A 22,460-nucleotide genomic window follows, 5' to 3' on the forward strand; every position below is an offset into this window, starting at 1 on the left:
TACTCTTGAGTGAGTATTGTCTTCCTGTTCTTATTAATTGTGTCAGTTCCCTGACACCTTGTTTCCAGAGCATCCCATATCTCCTTAGCAGTCTTGCAGTTGATTACCCTGTTTGACATTACATTATCAATGGCACTATGCAGTAAGTGTCGTACCTTAGCATCCTTAGCAATTGATGCTATGTCTTCAGCAGTATAATCACTCTTCTCTTTTGGTACGGTCTTTGCTGCTTCACCTGTAACTGCAACAGCGAGCTTGGTTGGTTTGTGAGGGCCTTCCTTGATTCTATCAAGGTATTCTGGATCTGTTGCTTCCAGGAACATGGTCATCCTTACCTTCCATATGGGATATTCAGATGGTCTCAGTATGGGAACTCTGATGGTCTCATACCGACTCTGAATTTGTGTCTTTGGTGATTCCTCAGTTTTGGTAGGCTTAGTTGGAGTTTTTGTGTCCGACATGATTGTGTTTGGATCTTTAACTGTATGTATGTTAACAGATAGGCTCTGATACCAATTGTTAGGTCACACACACACTGTAGAGGGGGTGAATACAGTGTATAGTACACTCAAATCGAACTTTAAGAACTTAAGTAACAGAAAACAAACTTTATTGAAACAATAAACTCTGTTACAGTATGGAACTGTTACCTCTCAGTGATGAACAAATATCACGAGAGCTGCTAGGGTTACAATAAATAATGTTCTCGATAATGATAACACTTATAGTGTAAACCCTATGTCTGTGTTTATATACTACACAGTTACAAGATAATCGCTAATTGATATGGAATATAATTCTGCTTCCTAAAATATATCAATCAGATATCTTTTCTTCCAAGTATTCCATTCTTTACGGAATTCCTTCTTCATGCATATCTCTTCTTATGTTTATCTTGATCTTCTTTCCTTTAATCAGCTACTGTCCTTATCTGATTGTCCTTCAGCACTTAAGTTCTGATATCTATCTTCTGATGATTATCTCCTGATAACATACGTACTGATATCCTTAAGTCCTGACTTCCAGTATAAGTACTGATCAACAGTTAAGTACTGATTTATCCTGTTCAAGTAAGATCTGAAAGCTAAACATAAAACATATTAGCCATGACATTATCAAATATATCTAACAAATCCATCTTGCTGCAGCTACGGTACCATCAGCCGACACTCTCCTCCACATTATTAACTTTCACTTTATATAGGAAAATCATCTAAAAAATGATTAACATATGATGAATAAAATTGTCTGGAGGCAGTAGAAAAAAAATAAACTCAAATTTCTATACATATGTAGTTAGTAAAATTGTGTAAAGTAAATAATTAATTAATACCTTCAAAAAAATCAGTTGCAGTTTTCTCACTAAGTTCTTTTATCGTGATAGTATGAATAGAATGATAAATTGACCATTCGAATTGAGTTGATGATGATATAGCTTTTCTCGAAGGAACGCAACCTTCTTCACGAAGTCTAATTCGAGAAATGAAGTACATGTAATAATTTTGGTATTGAGAATAAATACATACAAAAGTGCCATAATTACTCAAATGTGAACCTCTATCTCATCTCAAAAACGGCATCATGGTCCAGGTTTAGATAAATTTTGGAAGCAGGTATAGTGCTAATCTGAACAGAGGTTGCAACCAAGAAAATTTAAAAATTTAGCTTCATTGCTGCAATATTTTTGATAGTTTTATTAATAAAGAGGTTAGTTCATTAAAAATTAACTAACTATGAAAAATCTTAAGTTTGGTAGTGGTCAATATGACAATCGCTCGCTCTTCTTTTGGAATCTCTTTATAACGTGCATCAATTGAAATTGCAAGATTACCCTACACGGTAACTTTGGAGGAATGCCTAGAATAAAATAATAGATGAAGTAATAATAAACATACAATATGGAAAGTAATATTAAATATATGTACACAAACAATAATCAGAAAGAACCAAGAAAATTAATACCTTCCATCAGTTATCTGAAAATGGACAATGTCCCTTTGACCAAACTTAGTATCAATCTTGGAAAGCTCCTCAAAACTCTCTAATACTCCCATAACATCTACAATCAATCTTGACGTTAGACACTTTGCATGAAAAAAATTACTTGAAAATTTTAAAAAAGGATTGTGTCCTCAAAACCTGTTGCAAATTCTGGAAATTCTGTACCACCGTTTGCTTGTGCAACAACAAATAATTCACTTAGATTCACAAATTCAAATTTGTGGGTAGATATCATAACATCATCATCATCAACAGGATCTACAGTTATCGTATGTGAGAAATTAATTATTAACCTAGGGGAAACATGTTTTAGTGTTCCAAGAGCTTTTTTGGTGTAAAAATTAGAAAACACGTATACGCCACCCTCCACTATCTTATCAGAATGCATTTTTCCAGTAATCTGGATATATGTAAGCATGTACATGACAATCCTACATAAACAAATAATGGTGAAGAAGTGGTTAAACATAGCAAATATTTTATAAACAGATTGATATTTAAATATAATTTATGTAACTATTATAAGTAAAAAAAAATATAGATTTTACACTATCATTCAATAGAATGAGGTTATATCTCTTGATGATATCGATTGCGGTAGAAGAGTTTGGAACCGAAGGCCACATTCGAGTTACTCTTGCTTTAATTTTCCAGGTGGTTCTAGAGAGGTCGAGAGAAAATAGTTGTTCGAACATTGTTGCTAAAAATCTGGAAAATAGTATATTCAGCGAATTAGTTCGAATCAATTCAACTTTTAACTACATGATAGATACATAAAAAACTATGAGAAAATAGAAAATCAGAAATAGTTGAGTATTATTACGTCTATGTAGTGGTTGCTAACTGTTAGTAGGAAGATGTGATTTTGTGTGAAAGGATGAACATGGTTTATATATGTGATTGAGACATAATTAGTGGGAGGAATTGATGTATGTATAGAAAAATCAGCACTTAATAATTGCTTCCATGATTCAAATAATAAATTAGTGATTTTCTAATCATAAAAGAATCAATTATAACATGAATTATGGACATGTATGATATTATTTGGATTATTGATTTTGTAAATCATAAAAAGAATCAATTAGAACTGTATCTATATTTTTGCAGGGTGTAATTTGCTAATAAATAATTAATATGACTATTTACTCTTATTAAGGAGAGGAAAATAAAGAAGGGCATTTTAAGTAAATTGTAAAAGTTAGTGCTAGTAAATATTAAGAATATATTTAAAATTCAGTTTGATACATACTATAAATTGTATGTATCATGTGGTGTGCAACAAATTGTCCGATGAAGAATTATGTTTACAAAGAAGAATCAAAGAAGAATCGGCAGAATCACGTAGCTCTACAATAAAGGAAATTGAAATACATTCGATGATAATTGTGATGATAATTGTGATCAGACATTCCTTTTATTCTTTGCAGAATAACTGTGATTGCTGTCATATTGGTAGTTATCATGTTGAATTAATTCAAATATGTTGGATAGTGAATATGGAGTATCCGGAACCCATGAATAGTGAATATGGAGTATCCGCTAAATATAGTATTGTTTGTATTGATAAATTGAAATCGGTAAAATTCATGGGTTGTAACTGGGTTGGATTATTAAAATAGATCATGTATTTGAATTTTGTATGACCAAAAAGGGTAAACAAATGATTAAGGAGATGAAAATAGAGAAGGGCATTTTAAGTAAATTGTAAAAGCTGCTGCTAGTAAACATTACGAATATATTGATGTTTCCGACAATTATAAAATTTCTAAAAGAATAATATAAAAATAATCATGCTTTTAGAGAAAAGTTATTAAATTGACCATTAAAAATAAGCGTGTAATTTGTACAATTGAGATTTAAAAAATTGAAAAGTCGGTTATTGTTAAAACATATAAAAATAATAATGTAATATACTTTGTAAAAAATTAAATAGAAATATTTTCTTAAAACAAAGTAGTGTTCTCGAAGTATTTACAATCTTATAAACAGTAGTATTATATATTTTTCATAAGTGCCAGTTAGACCTGGCTAACACCGCTATAGGACACGTAAACACGTTACGAAGCGCTACGAATAATTAGTATTTGGATTCAAAAATTCCGTACACAAACACGAAAAAACACGAATATAATTAGTGTCGGGTTTGGGTTTTCAGTATATGTACACGACACGGAACAAAAGTACACGAAATAAATAAATAAATAATTTTTAAAAAATATATAATATACATATATATACTAAATGCCAAATATGAATTTTACCTATTTTAAATAATATATATATAATTGTAAATACTAAAATATATTTTATTATTTATTGACTACGTGAGTGAGCACTTCACAGTTAATTATTTATTGTAGTTTTTAACAATTAATTTTTTTTATATAATCCGTATACTTTAGTATACTAAAATAGGTAAACACAAGTATATTAGTTTTGAGTTAGTGTCACCAAATTGATATATAAATGAAAATCCGGCTTAAGATTTGATACATTAAAATACAAAAGTACATGACACTGTTTCAGGTCTAGTCCAGTACAGAACTCTATAGTCTCTATAGTCTGTAAATTGAGAAATGAGATAGGACACCCTGAGAAGATTTTTTAATGAGTGAACAAGATTGTTTGGCAATATTAATATTATCATTATAGAGTAGAGAATAATTATTCTCATTATTCTTGTACAGAATGTGTTATCAAAATTATTCGTATATAAATAATGTAATAATGAAATATAAGTGTGTAAATAAATAAACTATAGTAAGTGTTTCAAAATAAACTTATAAAAAAGGGTTTTTGAAACAGTATTTTTTTATGATTTTATAATTTTTATATTTGCAAAAATATGATTTTACAATAAGATGCAAACTGATGTCAATTCAAATGTAACACGATTCAACCACAAATACAGTCAAACTTTTTTATTCATTTTTAGTAAAGGTAAGAAAGGGGTGGTTAATTTTGGTTGTAAACCGTATTTTTGCATTTTTTTTAAAAATATAATAAAATCACAAATAAGCCTAGAAAAGATAGTGTTAGAAAAAAATATCAGACTAATTGGTTAAAAAATTGGCTTCATTGTTAAAAAATAAAAAATATGTAGAAAAATAAAAAATATAAATTTGTAAAAAATTTAAGAAAATAATTATTCTTGTATACATAATTACTGTTTGATATGGTTAAATAATATATATTTTTTAAAAAAATTCATCTAATATTGAGCTTAATTCATAACTTAGTTCTTAAAAATTATATTTACTTTATCAAATTACATATTTTAAATTTATTTGTATAATATATATAATAATTGTATATATATAATCAAAATTATAAAATAATTATATATAATAAATTAATTTCGATTATTGACCGGATTATAATTCCAATTACCTGATTAATCATTGTGTTTACCGACTAATAAAAACGATTCCAGCAATTTACAAAATCGGGGAAAAAATAAATAGTATTTTTGATAATTTTCAAAAAATTAAATATTAGCAATCTAACGGATGAGAGGTGAGTTACGTGTTACTCCGATTTGCGCGGTTCTAATTAAGGCCCTCTGTTGTAAATGAAATCGATCAAAGTGGCGGGGGGTTAGGGTTTAGACAATAGTTTAGTGGTATTACAAAATTGGAGGGAAACGCTAAAGGAGAAGGGGGAAAAGAAGATGCCAGTGGCAAGGCCCGAGTCTTCTGATTCTCGAGTCATTGCTCATGTCGACATGGATTGTTTCTACGTTCAAGGTCTCTCTCTCTCTCTCTATTCAAATTTCCCTTACTATTAAATATGTCTATATGCTCTCTCCCTCCCTCTCTCTCTCTCTCTGTTACATACTTGGCTAATTGGCTTCAAAATTTTTTTGATAGATATTTCACATTTTAGTATATAATTTTGAATAAGTAATTTTGTTTGTATTTATCAAACTTACTTTCAATCTACCCGAGAGTCCGTTTCTGCCAACTATTTATGTGCATACACTCGTGGAACAGTTAAGATCATTTAAATTAGGAAGCTACAAGTATTTTTTTTGCCAATTTCTAGTTAAACATATGGTTTATATGTGTTACTCCAATGCTGTTTTCTGCAGTGGCCGAGTCAGCATGTACTGTTTAAGGAGGCATTCTTCAAATGTTCAAGATAAAACACTACAATATATATATATATATATAGAATGAATAAAGTTCTATGGAGTCCACAAAGTTCCACGATGAGTTTTCATGTTCTGAAAATGTTGCATAAATCATAATAGATTCATTACTGACACTAGCAAAGAAATCTGATAGAATCAACCGAAGACTCCAAACGGATACAATACTCAACTTGATCTTTCTTGGACTGCTTGGTAAAAAATGTGGCCATGTGTTGTTTCCGACTTAGTAAGGCATTGCATCATCTCCAAGCATAACTATGAGCGCTACCAGGATTACCAATTACCAATATGAGTTTCGAATCTATCTTTCTTTTTCCAGTTTGAATATCCTTTACTAACAAATATTTAGAGAGCATTTTTAGACTTCAATTAAAAAATATGAAATCTAGAGTTTTATATATCTATGCACAATCAATAAACAAGTTTAAAGTGAATTTAAAACTCAGAGAATTAAACAGTTATCTTGATTTGTCCTTATTTGAGATAACATCAAAAATAATTCACAAACCCTAAAAAACATCACATAAATAAAAACAATTACAAGCAAACAAACAAACAATACACAAGAAATATGACTAGGAAGATTGAAAATATTTTTTTTTAAAGTCATGGGGGCACGTGCACCCCTATGCAGCCATCCCCCTCCGCCACTGGTTGTCTGCAATATTGAGAATTTGAGATACATTCCTTCTCATTTTTAAGAAGTTGTGATTAAATTTTTTTTACGTGCCTGTCTGATTTTCTTTTTCAATTTTCGTTTTAAAGTGGAGCAGCGCAGACAGCCTGATTTAAGAGGACAGCCTACTGCTGTTGTACAATATAACGCTTGGAAAGGAGGGGGCCTGATTGCTGTTGGCTACGAGGCTCGTAAGTTTGGAGTTAAGAGGTAAATTTTGTTATTTCGTAGGGAAGGAGAACTTTTTAATTTTGGATACTGAAAAACAAGAGTATTGTGGTATTTAGGTCGATGAGAGGGGATGAAGCCAAGAGTGTCTGTCCAGAAATTCAGCTTGTCACTGTACCAGTTGCCCGTGGCAAAGCTGACCTAAGCATATACAGAAATGCGGGTTCAGAGGTTGAAGGACTCATAATTTCTCTTTTTAACTGCATCACCCCTTTAACTTAAATATGTGACCAACTTTTACTATTGAAGGTCGTGGCTATTCTTTCAAGGAAAGGTAGATGTGAGCGTGCTTCGATAGATGAAGTGTATCTTGACCTCACGGAAGCTGCAGAAAAAATGTTGTCAGAAACTCCTCCTGAGAGTGTTGAAGCGATTAATGACGAAGTTATTAAATCCCATGTTTTGGGGCTTAGTGCCGTAAGAAATCTATATTTTCATTTGTTCATCCTATTCTACTACAAAATTCTATATCTAGTTTACAATCCTACATCAAATATGATCCATATCTAGTTTTCCGTCATTGTGTAATTAAAGGGGGCGGAAGAAAAGTAATTATTGGGGGATTTTTTAAATATTTATTATTATTATTATTATTATTATTCTAATTATTATTATTATTATTATTATTATTATTATTATTTTAACTATATAAACTAATTCTGACTTTGAAAGCTAATATTCTGTTAACTATTTTTTACCTAAAGGAGCCCAGTGATGTTAGGCAAACTGTGAGAGAGTGGCTTTGCCAGAGGAACGCTGATCGTCGTGATAAGTTATTAGCCTGTGGGGCTTTTATTGTTGCAGAACTTAGGATGCAAGTATTAAAAGAAACTCAGTTTACATGTTCTGCAGGCATCGCTCATAACAAAGTAGGGCGGGGTATTGGTTATCTCTATTGTTGTCTTTAATCCACACAGATAATAATTTCACCCCTTCAAAATGGATAGCGACATAGTGGGTAGCTTACGTTTATATATGTTGCAGATGCTAGCGAAACTTGCAAGTGGTATGAATAAACCTGCACAACAAACTGTTGTTCCTTTCGCATCTGTAGAATCTTTGCTCGACCCGCTTCCTATAAGGAAAATGTAAGTTAACTCATGTGCTTGGTATCTAGTCTTACTATATACTCCCTCCGACTCCTAAATAGTTGGCCTGTTTTGACTTTTGTTACTCAAATTGACCCAACTTTGACCTAAGGAATATAAATATTCTTTTAAAACTTTTGTAAAGATTGAAAAGGAAACCTTAAAACCAACATACCTATTGTCCCCCACTCAAAAGTAGGGCATGGGATGCTGAGGTGTATGCAGACCTTATCCCTCTACCCCTTCAAGTCTAAAGAGGTATCTGTAAAGATATTCGGCTTTTTTAAGAAAAAATTGGAAAGCTATATAGCATAACTAGTTTGCATGATAAAAATGAACAATTGACCTAAAAAGTGAAACAAACCAGTTTTATTGTGACGGAGGTTGTATATACATATCGAAGTTGCTACCTGGGTTTGGTTATGTTTATTTTGAGTTGCAACTTGTCTTTAAATCAGTTATTATTCCCATAAAAGCAATTATTTCATTTTTTTCTATGTAGGATGATGCAATATTCTCTTGTGGTCTTCTGCAAGGTGATGCATTATTTTAGTATTCACCTGAATCAGAAAATTTTAATGCAGGAAACAGCTTGGTGGAAAGCTTGGCCATTCTTTGCAAGATGATCTCGGTGTCAATACTGTTGGGGATCTATTACAATTTTCGGAGGAAAAACTACAAGATCGATATGGAATAAATACTGGGTGATTATCCTTCATTTTAGAACATGGTGGTTGACTCGAGCTGTGAACGTCTTCGTTAGTGCATCATAAATATTCAATTATGATAGTGTAATCTTTATGAGATGTTATATCTTTATTTTAGGTGATTAATTTTGAGAAGAGAAATGTTATTTCCTGAGAAAACTGTTATTTCCAGAGCAATTTGAGTTCTGTTTCTGTCCCTTGATAGACATAAAGCATACAATTTTAATACAAATTTCTCTAAAAAATACCTCAGAAATAACATTCTACCTCGAGGTTTAGAGAAGCTGTCTAATATATATTTTAAACAGTTATACTGTTCGTGACCTAAATGTTACTTCTTTCCTTTCCAACTATTTCTACATGTATTAGTATTATGGTTTGAGCACTGTTTAGTTAATGATGTTCATTTCTTCATATCATATAAGTTTTTCTGCACAAGGAAGTTATAATAATCCTGTAAGAACATGTTACGATTCCTGGCGAAGGATGTAACTTCTTTGTAAATATCATATATATTGTATTTCCATTAGCGTGTCATCTAAGATTCAGTAGATTTGAATTTTGTACTAATATCTGTTTCACCTTTTACATGCACAACAGTACTTGGTTATGGAACATTGCCAGAGGGATTAATGGTGATGAGGTTGAGAGTCGTGTTCTTCCTAAGAGTCATGGTACTGGGAAAACATTTCCGGGACGTAATTGTCTAAAGACAATTGACGGGGTAAGTCTTTCTCTCTTTTGTGGTGATTCTTGTATCTTTTGTTTAAACTAAGGGGTGGTTCAAAGTTGAGGTGTTCTGATTGTAAAGTTTTAATGTCTACCCAGACTTTTGTATAGTTGATTTAAATGTGTAAATTGGAAAATACTCAGCTCTTCCTTTTTTTATATGACTATTAACTCAACGCATAGTATGCATTATCATTCTTGTTTTTCAAATTTCTTGGCTTGCCTAGCTAGCTTTTAATTTTTATATTTGCCATGTTAAGTAGTTAATTTCTGAATTTTATTGTCGATTTATATTTATTGCTGCATACACAGTTTGTAAGTTGTTAGTGACATAATAACGGAGACATGCATATCCCTTGAGATTTAATACCTATTTTCTGTCTCTTTACTCATACAACTGTTTATCCTCCAGATTGAACGCTGGCTTAGTAAATTTTCTGAAGAACTTGCTGAGCGCCTTGAAGCAGATTTGGAACAGAATAAAAGGATTGCCCAGACACTCACCCTACATGCTAGTGCTAGCAAGGTTGTCTTGTGTGTGTGTGTGTGTGAATATGCCCCAACACCCCATTCTTGCTCATTAAACAATGTTGCTATCAGTTGACTTAGAATTTTCATACCAGTTAGACATACATAACTTATTTGGGGTAACAAGCATTGTTGAGTTAAGTATTCAAAAATGTTGAGGACTTGCTATATGTGCTGATCATATGTTTTTTGCAGGCAAATGAGGCTCAGTCCCAGAAAAAGTTCCCTTCAAAGTCATGTCCACTAAGATATGGGACTAACAAGATTCTAGAAGATGCCTTGAACCTTTTTCAGGCTGGCTTACGTGAATATCTCAGTTCAAGTAGTAAAGCTCATGGAAACGGGTGCAGTGGATGGGGAATCACTAATCTTTCTATTTCAGCTAGTAAAATAGTTGATATACCATCTGTAAGCTCAATTATATGTTAAATATTAGTTTCCTCATCATCTCTTTGCTCACACATTACCGTGGATAGAGTTTTTGTTATAGGAAAACACTTATTCCTTTTTTTTTCTGGACTCACTTCTTCCCTTTAACAGTGTACGTATAAGTATAATATTGAGTGTTTATAGTGTTTCACAAATGCTCTTGGCAGGGCACCTGTTCAATCATGAAATACTTCCATAGTCAAGATCAGCGGTACCCTTCAAGCAAAGAGTTTGATGACAAAGAAATTCATGAATCTACAGCATTATCACCCTCAGGTACTTGTGCTGGTCTGCATTTTGCAAAGACCTTTGTTTCATTCCCTGAACCTACATTTCACAGATTGTATAAAATTTTCAGTAGGAAGTGAAAGCTCTTCAAGGAAACATCTACTAGAGCCAGAAACAGAATGCTCTAAGGATGGGACAAAGATGAATATTGTGATGAATATTGTGATGCAAGCTCACCTAGATGATAAAAGTAGAATGTTTGAAGAGAAGGTTTGTGTGTGTTACTTCTATACAAATGATTTCGACCAATTTTCATTTTTTTTATCAAGTTATATACTTTAGTATCAAGTAGTAGGTTCATGGTTTCTTACCATAGAAATGGCTGCATTCGCAGCAGTGCCACACTACACCTTTCTGAATTCATAGTTTTTTTTTCCACCATATCAAGTTGCTAAGCAGCTCTGATGTGTACTCTTTTTCTGTAATTGTATAACGTTTAGTTTTTGGCCTTATATTGGTTCTAGAATGAAATATAGGTGAACAATCTTTTATGTACAGGAATCTGTATGAGGTAGTGGTATAATAGTTTGCCCTTGCGAAGAAAACGCTGGTGCTTATCGCCAAACTAGATTTGGCACCTGGTTAATGAGTGCTTCTACACTAGGTAGTAGGTCGGTAAAACTGAAGAGTTGTTTTCTGTCTATTACAGGCATTGATCTATAACCTCAAACTCTCCGATCTATATTTGTTCACCCCACAACAAATAGACCAACTCTTTGGGGTTGTTTATGTAAATTTGACAAGCAGTGAAGTTAAAATGAATATTTTAGTCTAGTTTTGACTTGTGTAAAATTTCGATCCTAATTGAACGGCTTGAGCTTAATGGTATCAACCTCACGAGGTGGGTGTGTGAGTGTGGTCATATATCAACAATTTCATAGTATTAATACACTAGAGACCACAATCTGTCCAATATATAACAAGTCAGTTTATGCAATTTGATTATTTTGCTGCCATATTTATGTACCAGTAGTCAAATTTGGTTTTTGTTTACTGAAGTCCCACTTTTTTATGGTGCGAAATATCATTACTTGGAGATTTGTTTGTAACTAGAACTTATCCTGTTTTTCATCTACAGACACAAACTAGCTTCTGTAGAGAAAGTTTGCCTTCATCAACTTCAGGTTTTCTATTGATCGATATTTATTCGTCCTTCTTTCCCCCTGTCTATAATATCTATTTCATTTTTATATATGATCTAATAATTGTTTTCCAGCTAAGAAAAATGAGCCACAACTGGACTCCGTTGGGGAAGAAACTGTAATAAAAGATGCTATTAGTGGGAACAGGTCACAAGACCAGAAAGGGAAGGCATTTAAAGAAAAGGTTGTTATTGTGATTGTTCTTCATTGATGCTTAACTATTACGTCTAGGACATACTGTCTTCTTTCACATTTTTGAACTGGACCCCCACTTTTTTTACCTATATGTTCTAAATGACAATCTAGATTTGCATGTTTATGGACATGGATGTATGTAACATGAACATTTAGAAAATTAATCTTTCAACCCTTATAGCATTAATATACTGAACAATTCAAAACTGGAGTTTCATTAAATATACAGTATTGGCGTTTCAGTGCTGATACCAAGGGCCCTTGTTGTTTAATTGAGCAGAGTTCAGCATCTAAAAATTAGAAACTAAACAGTAATGATTTGAATATTTTGTTTTTTTAAAATTTACGCGTATTAATGCTAGGGTTCAACTTGTCCCTAGGCGTGCTTATTTGAAAATGTTCTGCCATGTAACTGTACATAGTGAACAATATCTGCTAAAAAAATTGAATGAAATATATTTTTTATCCCTTGGAAAAAAATGGTGAAATTGATCACTGTAAATTTTGGGTAAAAGATCAACCCTTCAATTTACTAATCAAATTTATAGTATATAGTTATATATATATTTGCTTAATCCATCCAGCAGTTGTTGTAGTTTCTGTTCCTTTCATTGTGTATTTTCCGTTCATTATTGTATAAATTCTTAGCCTGGTAGTGTCATCTGTTTGCAGCAGGGAACATCTTCTATTCTGCAATTCTTTCAAACACAAAATTGTTCTTCGTCAATTCAGGAGCCGAAAGAAGAGACCGTGAATGCTATTCAAGAAACAGCGGAGTCCTCATGTTCAGGTAATGATAAGATTCAAAAATCATGCATATTTAAATCTGTACGTTTTTCCGCTTACCTATGCACGATTGCGCCCAAGACTAAGTAGCCAATTTGGACTGTTTAAAGGCAAGGCAGATGACACCGTGCCTCTAGAAAGTGGTGGAATCAGGAATATGCATCACAGTGCTGACCAGAGTCGTGTTGCTTGCATGTATAAAATTGATGAGATTGATCCCAATGTAGTCGACGAGTTACCGCGGGAAATTCAAGAAGAAGTTCGTGCTTGGCTCCGACCTCAAAAGCGCGCTAATAATACAACTAAACGTGGTTCTAGTATTACTCATTATTTTTCACCAAACAAGAACATGTAAGGACCGAAGGACATTTTTAAACGATTTCCTTGTAAATAGGTGTACAATATGTTTTAATTGCTTAATTGCAAGAACATCCTTAAAATAGTCTCATTTAGATCTCCCAGTTTCTTCTGCCATTTGGTTCTAAATAGGGCATTTTCTCTTGTATTAGTTTCAGTGACAAGTTTTAAACTATAAGAATTCAGTACCGCGTATTAATTAACTCAGATGTTTGTATAATATTTAGGAAAAAAGGGAACTTGCACGCCTCAAATTTAAGTTGGTCACAAGTTTATATAGTTAGTTGTTAAATACTGGTAAGTATTAGAATCAAGATTTGATAAGTATTAACTTGTTTACAAGAATAAAATAAACCAAATATGTGTTAATTTCGTTGTGACAATGATTTCTTGACAGTTTAGGGACATGTTTAAACATTACTCAATACTTGTCTACTTGAATCTCATCATTGGTATCATGCCATAAAAAGTAAAATTATGTAGATCAGGCTAGTTCCTCGCAGATCCTGCTAATAGAAAATCACATAATAAAATTTATTGCAACCTTATAACTTGCTACAATCGCATCAGTTCTGCTACAAGTGAAAGTCATGACCTAATTTTTTTTTTCTGGTCAAATCCAGTTTATTTTTTTACGAGTTAAATCATAAATGCTACTCCCACTTATCAATTTTTTTGCACGGCTAGTCGGTGTAGTCCAGGCTTCTCCAGACCTCAGCACACTGAGAAGATCTGCAAAATTGATGACTATGTAGCTTGTGTGGTTGATAGTAAGTTAAGATGCCTGACATGCTTACAAACGATGCTCAGCTTCAAGCTCAGTTATAAACTTTTTCATACCAAGATTCCATGCCTGCTAAGCGGCTAATTGATCAAAATCACATATTAACAGCAAGCATTCGCTTCGTCCATTTTGTGTTTCATTCCTGTTTGCAGGTTGCTTCAGATTTACAATTCCTAGAATATACACATGGAATTAGTTTTGTTCTGGTTAGGATATTCATGCCTCTGAAAAACAAGCACCTGAAAAAACAAGTACATAGACGATCTAGTTACAGAAACACAGTTTTTTCCATCTCGATCAAATTTCATAGGGTGCCATGGTCAACCAGGCTTGTCTTAGGTGAATTTTCTACACCCTCATCAATCCCACAGAAGTTTAGCACAATAAATATACATTGAACATATTACAGAGCTCGGGCTACTCAATAGTAGACTGCTTGGAATTGAGCCATTCTTGTGCGGCAACCAAGTCAGGTAGCACAGTTGCACCAGATTTCCTCCATTCTTGAGCATCCGGTGTCTTAAATCTATCCAACAATAAGGCATGCATCCCTATGCTCTTTGCAGGCACGTAGTCTTTACGCATGCTATCTCCGATGTGCAGAACTGCTTCTGGTGCAATATTTCCTGCTCTCTCCAGAGCAATCTTGTAAATTTCTGGATCAGGCTTCTCAACTCCTTCAAGACCCGAAAACACGCCAAAGTCCCACTCTGAACCCTAAAAGTTGACAGGTCATTTAAGAAAATTATCACGATCATATAATGGAAGAAACTTCAACTGTCATCACATTTACCATGTAGAACTTAATCAATGATCCAGTATAAATGATATTAGTTGGGTCGTTCTGAGCTTATCTATGCATATTTACCTGATTTAAACCCATTGCTGGAAGAATAACATCCCGATATCGATACTCTGCGTTGCTAATGAGTCCAACCAGCAATCCTTCTTTCCTGGCCCATCTTAGGAAAGGCTTGGAATCAGAAAACATAGAATAAGGCGCAGCAGACCCAAAGGTGGAGTATATGCGTTTGAAAACTTTTTCAAATGTCTCTTCATCATAATCATATCCTGCCTGGAAAAATAAAAATACGATTCACCCTTTAAAAAAACCTGATGCTTGAAAATGGAATGATATCAAATTAGATGTCTTCGTCTCAGTATATAGTTCCATCACCTGAAGGTTTGAATCTATGTGGAACAAAAACTAATTATAAATAACACTGTAATAAACTGAAGAGCACTTTGATTAAATTAGTAAATCGATTACAATACTTAGAGACTAAGTTCAAGCAACCATCAAATGAACCGTGTTTAAAATGAAAAATACAGATAAGGAAGGACTTTCGAGAGGTCCGCTCTCTCCCAAACCCAAAATAAAGAAGCTAAGAATCATCTGCATAACCCTAATTCTCGTCCCTCTTTGCCTCTTATTCTTTCCTCCTCTGTAATGACCTTTCTGCCCTTCAATTTCCCTGTGAATTCCCTTCCCTGCCCTTCCGTTCCATTATGTCCTTTCTACCCTTATACTTCTTTTTAACATACGATATTAGTTGTTTGGTCTTATTATTTGCATCCATCACATTACATCTAGGGATGGTGGGTTATACATAAAATAGAAACTCAAGGAAACAATCTTCGGAGTATCAAAACATTTGTACAGTTTAGTTGTTTACAAGCCTATTCCAATTGCTAATGAGCGAATAAAACTCAAATTGTTATGTGAAACTAAAAACTAGGGGTTACTAGTAAGATCTGTCCCTTTCTCAGTGAGTCAATTATGTAACAGAGAATACTGTGTATTCTTTTTTTTATGCTGTTAGTTCTCTAGACTTGCAATGCAACCATCTCTACCATTGTTATTATGCTATAGCATAAAATAGTCAGAGTATTATAAAATAAAAATTCAATTTCATTATATTAGATGGTAATAATGAGACGATTTAGCATATAGGGGAGGGGGAATAAGGTAGCACACATGTATAGTTTTTTTAAGATCTGAAAGCAATAATTGGCAGCAACCTGTAGACTGCAAGTCGTGGAAAAACTAGATGAAAGAATTACCTTCAGAAAAGAATCTCTAACGCAAGTTTTCCACCACACAATGTTGGGAATTTTCTCTGCAAACCCAAAACATGGATGTTCTTTTGCCATTTTTGTGTATGCAATTTTAAAACCCTCGTGTACACGCTTGTAATCCGGACATGGCAGTCCTACAGATTTGGCTGCCATGCAATAGTAGTCACCAAGCTCCCCTTTGTAAGCTATTAATGTGCCAGTGACATCTAGAGTGATACACCGTAACTTTGTCACTACAGACATTTTGGGTTTGATATTCTGGCCTTTTGTGTCTTGGTCCTGACATCAATTGTACGGATTCTTTAGTATATCGCCAGTTCAATGACATTCCATAAGAACAAAAGTATCAGCTCTCTATACGACCAGCAACCTTACTTTTCGAATTATCAAGGATTTTGTTAAGGACATGTTATAATAGCATTGGCAAGAATCATCAACTAAAATGGCCTAATAACAAATCTTACACTGCACAGAGACATTTGAACAATTAAAAATGATACAATTATCTCATCTTGAATAATGGTGAAGATGTCTCCACCCTTATTTTAGAACTTAGAACCCCTTCGAGGATTTAGAATAGTTATTTTTTACAACATCATCACCACCAATAAATAGGATAAAAATTTCCCTAACTCTCATCTGAGGCATAATTTGGTAATACAACAATTTGACCAATACTGTTCTAGAAAATGACAGGTACAATGCCATCAATTTCTTAGCAGTTCATATGCTCATAAATTTCAAAGATTTGTTCTGAAAGGAGTATGAACAGAGTTACGTTATCCTGAAACCAATACTTAATATTCAAGAAACAGAAATTTGTGATATGTTCACTTAGGTATGGATTTATTGTGCTTTCACAGGACTATACAGAAACAAACTTTAGTGGAAAATATATAACTTTGAAGCAGTAAAAGTGTACATTTTGTTTATCATAATTTAGGTGGAACTGGCTGAAAAAAAAAACTTTTCCAGTTTAATGAGAAAATAATTTTGAAGTTCATAATCTTCAAGCCATGTCCAAACAGAAAATCTTGCATATTAGTTAACGTAATGACTAGTAACTTGTGTGAAAATTTGACAACTCTAGACTCATGATAATAATGGGAATGATTTTAGGATCTTATATTGTTATAAGATACTGTAATAAAGATACTGCAATAGTAATGATTTTGTTAAAGATCCACAGTACTCCAGAAGTTCATCAAGCAACATCTGTCTATAATCAGTTCAAAACTTCTAAATAATACATTTACTTCGCTTGACAATGCATAACCATGTTATTATCTCAGCAAGTACATTATCATTCCTGCAAACGTTACTTTATATATGGAGTGAATGTTATAGCAGATCACGTAGCTCGCCTCTACTTAGCACCTAATAGATTACTTTGCCTTCTACATAGTTTATATTCCAAAGTTGCATTTTAATACCATGTATATAAAGTTTCGAGACAACAAAATCAATGTATAAGTCTTCTGAGTAAATACACTGCAACGCTTGCGTCAAATAAAGATACAAGGATGATATACCACATAATTAAAAATGATGTTAAGGCGCAAGATAACAGGGAAGAACAACATCTCTAGATTATTTGGAAGTGCTAAAAAATGCCAACTCTATGCAGACAACATCAAGATTACACATGTTTTATCACTATCATTTCTCAGTAAAAATAACCCAAATTGCGTGCGCAAACAATCAGAGGGATAAAAATTATCACCCCGGAGGCCTGGATTAAAAAAATTCATTAATTTTTGTTCTTTACTTAGTTAACTCATATTTACATGTCAATATATCAGTCCTTTTGAGCAATTACATTGCTGAACTTGCATAACCTAAACATACAGAGTGATAGACCTTAAAATTAGAAGTAAGACTTAAGCCGAAAATAACAAAGACAAAAGAACATCAAGTTAGACATCTTAGATCATTCAAAGTACAAAAAAGACATGCCAACACTGTAAATGATAGTAACTGATAACATCAAGATCACACCTTTTTTATGCCAAAACTCTATTCTTACTAAAACAAACAAGAATCACAAGAAAAGAACAACACGAAGCAAAAAAAAAACTATGCAGATAAAAACATAATAATAAATATTGATTTCAGTTGAATCAACTCAATACCAACAACAAATTAAACAAAAAAGAAGGAAGCCATAAAATTAAAAATGAAGTTTAAACAGATTTATTTACAGTAAAAAAAAAAAGAAGTAAAAAAACAAACCGAGAGTTTGAAAGAGGGAGGAGTGTTGAAGTGGGTTCGTCGATATAGTCGCAAAAGGGAAGCTGGTTTTGGGGGGGTTGGGGGCGCCCACCTTATTTAAATCCATTTTTGCTCGGTAACTTTACAAGTGTTGTAGTTTGTGTGTTTTTTAACTTTAACTTTTTATGTACACGTGCTGCACATAACACATCAACTGAACCCATGCCTGTTAAATAATTACTGTATGTGCTCCTTGTTTACGGTAAATCCAAAAATATCCTAAAAATTTGTCGCGTGTTAAAATTTGAGACATTTTAAATAAAAAGGTGCTCCAATAATATTTTAGTGGTGTCTTAAAATATTAGGATATTTATTATGTGCCTCATTTTTAAGACACCACTAAACATGCCTTATCTCATTTATTTCAGTTAAAAATTTATTGCCCTCACTTTTAACACATCTCTCCTCTCATCATTTATTTTCTCTCCTCAAATATATTAATATTTTAGTAATAAGGCACAAATATAAGACATATTATTGGAGTTGATATACAATAAAATTGTCTTAAATCACTACAACGCAATATTTTATTATATTTATAAACCATTTACTAGGATATTGTTGGACTTACTCTTATATTACGGGAGAGCACAAAATCGAATTAGAACCGAAATCGGGAAAACCCGGAGAAAATTGATCCGAGTAAAATCGATCCAAAATCGAAACTGAAATTGAAAAATTAAAAATCGATCTAGTTGGGTTTTGGTTACACATCTCAACCGAACTGATTAAAATCGTACCGCACCGATTATTAAAATAATAATTAAGTAATAAATATTATATATAATTTATATACATTTTAAAAAATAATATATATATATTTGAATAACCGAAGAATACTAAATAATAATACACATCAGGGGGTAAGATATGTTTCGGATAGTTCATAGTTCATACTACTATCCAGAATTCAAAATGTGTACTACTAATTTAATGCAGCAAAATGATTAGTTGTACAGAAAATTTTGACCTTGTAAAAAGGTCGAGAAAATACTCCCAGTAGAATAGTTTTTCTTTTACGAACAAAGTGAAAATTTCATTAAAATATTGAATCCCAACCAGGTCAAATCCCCGAACTGTCAACTACAACCTGATTGTGAAATAAAAATCTAGCTAACTAAATAGCTGTTTTGTTTTCAGATTGTTTAACACATAGAATATTCAAATTTTTTAAACTAAAAAGTATTACAATGACATTTCGAGTAATTCAACCTACATCAATTTCAAAACTAGTAGTAACACAATTAACCTTCACATAAGCACCATATCTAGCCCAATGTTCAGAATTATCAGTTATATCAATTGATATTATAGTAACAAAAACCCCTAAAATACGAACACTTTTCTATTGTGAAATGTAAGCTTTTGCGATATCTACCGCCTTCCCATATCTGATATAAGCCATATAAATCCTTCTCGGAGCGACTACCGAAACCGGTAACAAAAGACATAAGAACATCACGACACAAAACACAAACATCCCAAAAAGATGGGCACGACTAACAATCTTGATAATAAGGTACTCGACAATATCTCACCTGAAAGAGATTAGATATTGGTTTTATTGAAAAAAATAAAAGATAAATAAAAGAGGAGACGGGGAGCGAGATGGGCTTGATCGATTGATGGATGAAGGTTGAAAAATAAAGAAATGGTGGCTAAAACTTTAATTTCGGGGGTCGACTCTCAAAACCCTAAAAAAAATATCATGAATCAGTAGAATAGTTAATTTGTACCTAGTTTTGTTACAATTAAGTCGGGGTACTAGTTAAAGTGATATATTCTACGCTACTGTACCATGTTCTTTGAATCCATCCAGGTAGACAGTAGGCTGGAAGTCGAAAAATTAATTATTTTATTAGTTTATTTTGCGCATTAATATGTCTCGTTTGTATATTATTTTTTATTTTTATATTTTTCGATTTTATAACTAAAACCGATTCGATTATAACCGAACTAGTATTTTTTAAATCGAAACCGAATCCAAACCGACGGTTGCGGTTTTTAATTTTAGAAACCGAAAGCATATAGTTGCGGTTCCAGTTTTATCCGAAAACCGAGCCGAACCGGCCAATACTCTCCCCTAATTTATATGATGATGTCTATCCTTTACAATTTTTTCATTTTAAGTTTTCTACCTATAAAACTATTTCTCTAAGCACCGAAATGAATTATTTGAATCATTTTCTCTTCGTAAATATCAGAGATTCCAAAATCGTTCCCAAAATAATTCAGAAATGATGGGTTGTCAATTAGTTATTGGGTATTCCCTTATAAATTAATAGGATTTCGTCTGTATATTTATATGAACTCCATCAATTAAAACATGTCAATGTCAAGTTTAATTTGGGAATAAAATTGAGATCTATACTAAGCTCCATAGCATTGTTCTTTAATTAATCATTCTCGAACCTGATCAGATAACTTAAGTGATAAATTTTTATTTTTGTCATTTTATATCATGGATTCGAATTTCGTTCACCCTAAACTTTTATTAAGACATATACTAATTAGCTATAAGGTATATAAGCCTAGTTATTTTAATAAATATTATTCTCATTTTGCTTTCTCATTTATGCAAAATAAGTATCATCTCGTACTTTTTAACGCTGTGCTCCCGAGATGTTTTGGGAGAGAAGAGAAGAGATGGGAGAGAAAAAAAGAGAAATAGTAAAAACAAATAAATTAGTCGTGTGCTCCCCAGTTTGCGTAAAAGAAGAGAGAATGTGACCAAAAAGATTAAGATAATGTGAGATGATCTTTCCAAATCTTCCCATTTTTGGGAAGAAAGTTTGCGGAGAAATTATAAGAAATTTTCTCTCTGGATCATTTCTCTTCTCTCACAAAAAAACTCGGGAACACGCCTTGAAAATAAAATTTTAAAATTATCATTTCTCTCTCTTTTCTCCATTTTCAAATTTTGAAGCATAACATAAATATATACTTAAAAGATTTTTTCACATTAAATTATAGACTAAATATAGACCGTCTCTAGCTACAGGGGTGTTCATGAGTTCACAAATTAAACCGACCCAATTCTCTGTTCGACCGACCAAACCAATAAATAAAATCCGATACTTGATTGATTTAAAATCATTTCAAACCGAATTAAACATGCTGAGTATTGATTTTACATTTTTTTTGGCCAACCCAACATATTTAAACTAAAAATTTTGTTCAATAACTTTTTTTCCACTAATTTTGTTCAATAATTTAAATAAATATATTTATATATTAGATACAACTACGTTATACAATATGTCATACTTTAACCGATAAAACTATTTTTATATTTTGTATTTGTGTAATTGAATTATGACACAATATACATTACTAAACTTATAATATTAGTCAAAATAAAAAATTATCACTTAATTCTAGGATATTACGTATTTTAACTATAATTCGAATTTTTGAAACACTTTCTCTCTATAAATCTATACTATACTATTATAAACAGAACACCCTCTATTTGGTAATTGCTCGGTATAGTTGTTTGGTAGTTGCTCGGTAAAGTGGTTTGCTACGACAAATAACAACGGTCAGATCTAAAGTCAGAAAAATGAGAACCATTGGATACAATAATAAAATATTATTATATTAATATTTAAACTGCTCTCATGAATTTAGGGTTCGAACCCCGTCAACAGTTTATTATATTTAAACTTTTATATTCTTTATTTAAACAATATATTATATTATATTATTTATTTTCAGTCAAGTTTCAAATTATTATAAAACATAAATTGTTATAATTTATTATATTTTTCGATTTATTTTTCAACTATTAAAAATTATATTATAAAATATATTATTAAAAAATATCGAATGTTAAAAACAATCCGTGTATCACACGAGTTACAGGGTAGTATATATAATATTGTTAACTGATTTAAACTTTAAATCAACCCAAACCGAAAACCAATATACAAAGGGAGAGGATTGATTACAAATATATTTTTCACAATTTGAATTAAAAAATTTGAAATCTACTTAATAGAATCGGATTGATAAAA

General features: G+C 32.2%; 2 protein-coding genes across 4 annotated transcripts; one reads left to right on the forward strand and one right to left on the reverse strand.

Annotated features, from left to right (window-relative positions):
* Positions 1 to 5,563: 5,563 nt before the first annotated feature.
* On the forward strand, positions 5,564 to 13,499 carry LOC141701745 (DNA polymerase eta). 3 transcript variants are annotated; one of them, XM_074505388.1, is made up of 16 exons: positions 5,564 to 5,750; positions 6,923 to 7,043; positions 7,121 to 7,232; positions 7,311 to 7,478; positions 7,766 to 7,930; positions 8,046 to 8,149; positions 8,734 to 8,853; positions 9,457 to 9,580; positions 9,998 to 10,111; positions 10,309 to 10,521; positions 10,710 to 10,818; positions 10,901 to 11,040; positions 11,909 to 11,954; positions 12,047 to 12,156; positions 12,840 to 12,957; positions 13,064 to 13,499. In XM_074505388.1, exons 1-16 carry the CDS (start codon positions 5,675 to 5,677, stop codon positions 13,306 to 13,308), a joined length of 2,085 nt encoding a protein of 694 aa, XP_074361489.1. In that variant the 5' UTR covers positions 5,564 to 5,674; the 3' UTR covers positions 13,309 to 13,499. The 3 variants fall into 3 exon arrangements, with proteins under 3 accessions (XP_074361489.1, XP_074361491.1, XP_074361490.1); XM_074505390.1 differs by having other exon boundaries at positions 12,843 to 12,957; XM_074505389.1 differs by lacking the exon at positions 7,766 to 7,930.
* Positions 13,500 to 14,313: 814 nt separating this feature from the next.
* LOC141701744 (uncharacterized) lies at positions 14,314 to 18,540 on the reverse strand. The gene is made up of 4 exons (XM_074505387.1): positions 18,406 to 18,540; positions 16,159 to 16,452; positions 14,963 to 15,169; positions 14,314 to 14,811 (listed from the first exon to the last, which is right to left on the reverse strand). The coding sequence occupies exons 2-4, from the start codon at positions 16,414 to 16,416 to the stop codon at positions 14,512 to 14,514; spliced, it is 765 nt and encodes a 254-aa protein (XP_074361488.1). The 5' UTR covers positions 16,417 to 16,452; positions 18,406 to 18,540; the 3' UTR covers positions 14,314 to 14,511.
* Positions 18,541 to 22,460: the final 3,920 nt, after the last annotated feature.

Source organism: Apium graveolens, unplaced genomic scaffold, assembly GCF_009905375.1.
Source record: "Apium graveolens cultivar Ventura unplaced genomic scaffold, ASM990537v1 ctg432, whole genome shotgun sequence".
Lineage (NCBI taxonomy): Eukaryota > Viridiplantae > Streptophyta > Magnoliopsida > Apiales > Apiaceae > Apium > Apium graveolens.

Bases quoted from the DNA above. Each gene is read 5' to 3' on its own strand.
- LOC141701745 (XM_074505388.1), top strand. From the start codon at position 5,675: ATGCCAGTGGCAAGGCCCGAGTCTTCTGATTCTCGAGTCATTGCTCAT. The intron at 8,854-9,456 runs GTGATTATCCTT...CATGCACAACAG, and splicing joins CGATATGGAATAAATACTGG to TACTTGGTTATGGAACATTG. The intron at 12,157-12,839 runs GTTGTTATTGTG...ATCTGTTTGCAG, and splicing joins GGAAGGCATTTAAAGAAAAG to CAGGGAACATCTTCTATTCT.
- LOC141701744 (XM_074505387.1), bottom strand. From the start codon at position 16,416: ATGTCTGTAGTGACAAAGTTACGGTGTATCACTCTAGATGTCACTGGC. The intron at 15,170-16,158 runs GTAATTCTTTCA...TTATTTTTCCAG, and splicing joins TTAGAGATTCTTTTCTGAAG to GCAGGATATGATTATGATGA. The intron at 14,812-14,962 runs GTAAATATGCAT...GTCAACTTTTAG, and splicing joins CAGCAATGGGTTTAAATCAG to GGTTCAGAGTGGGACTTTGG.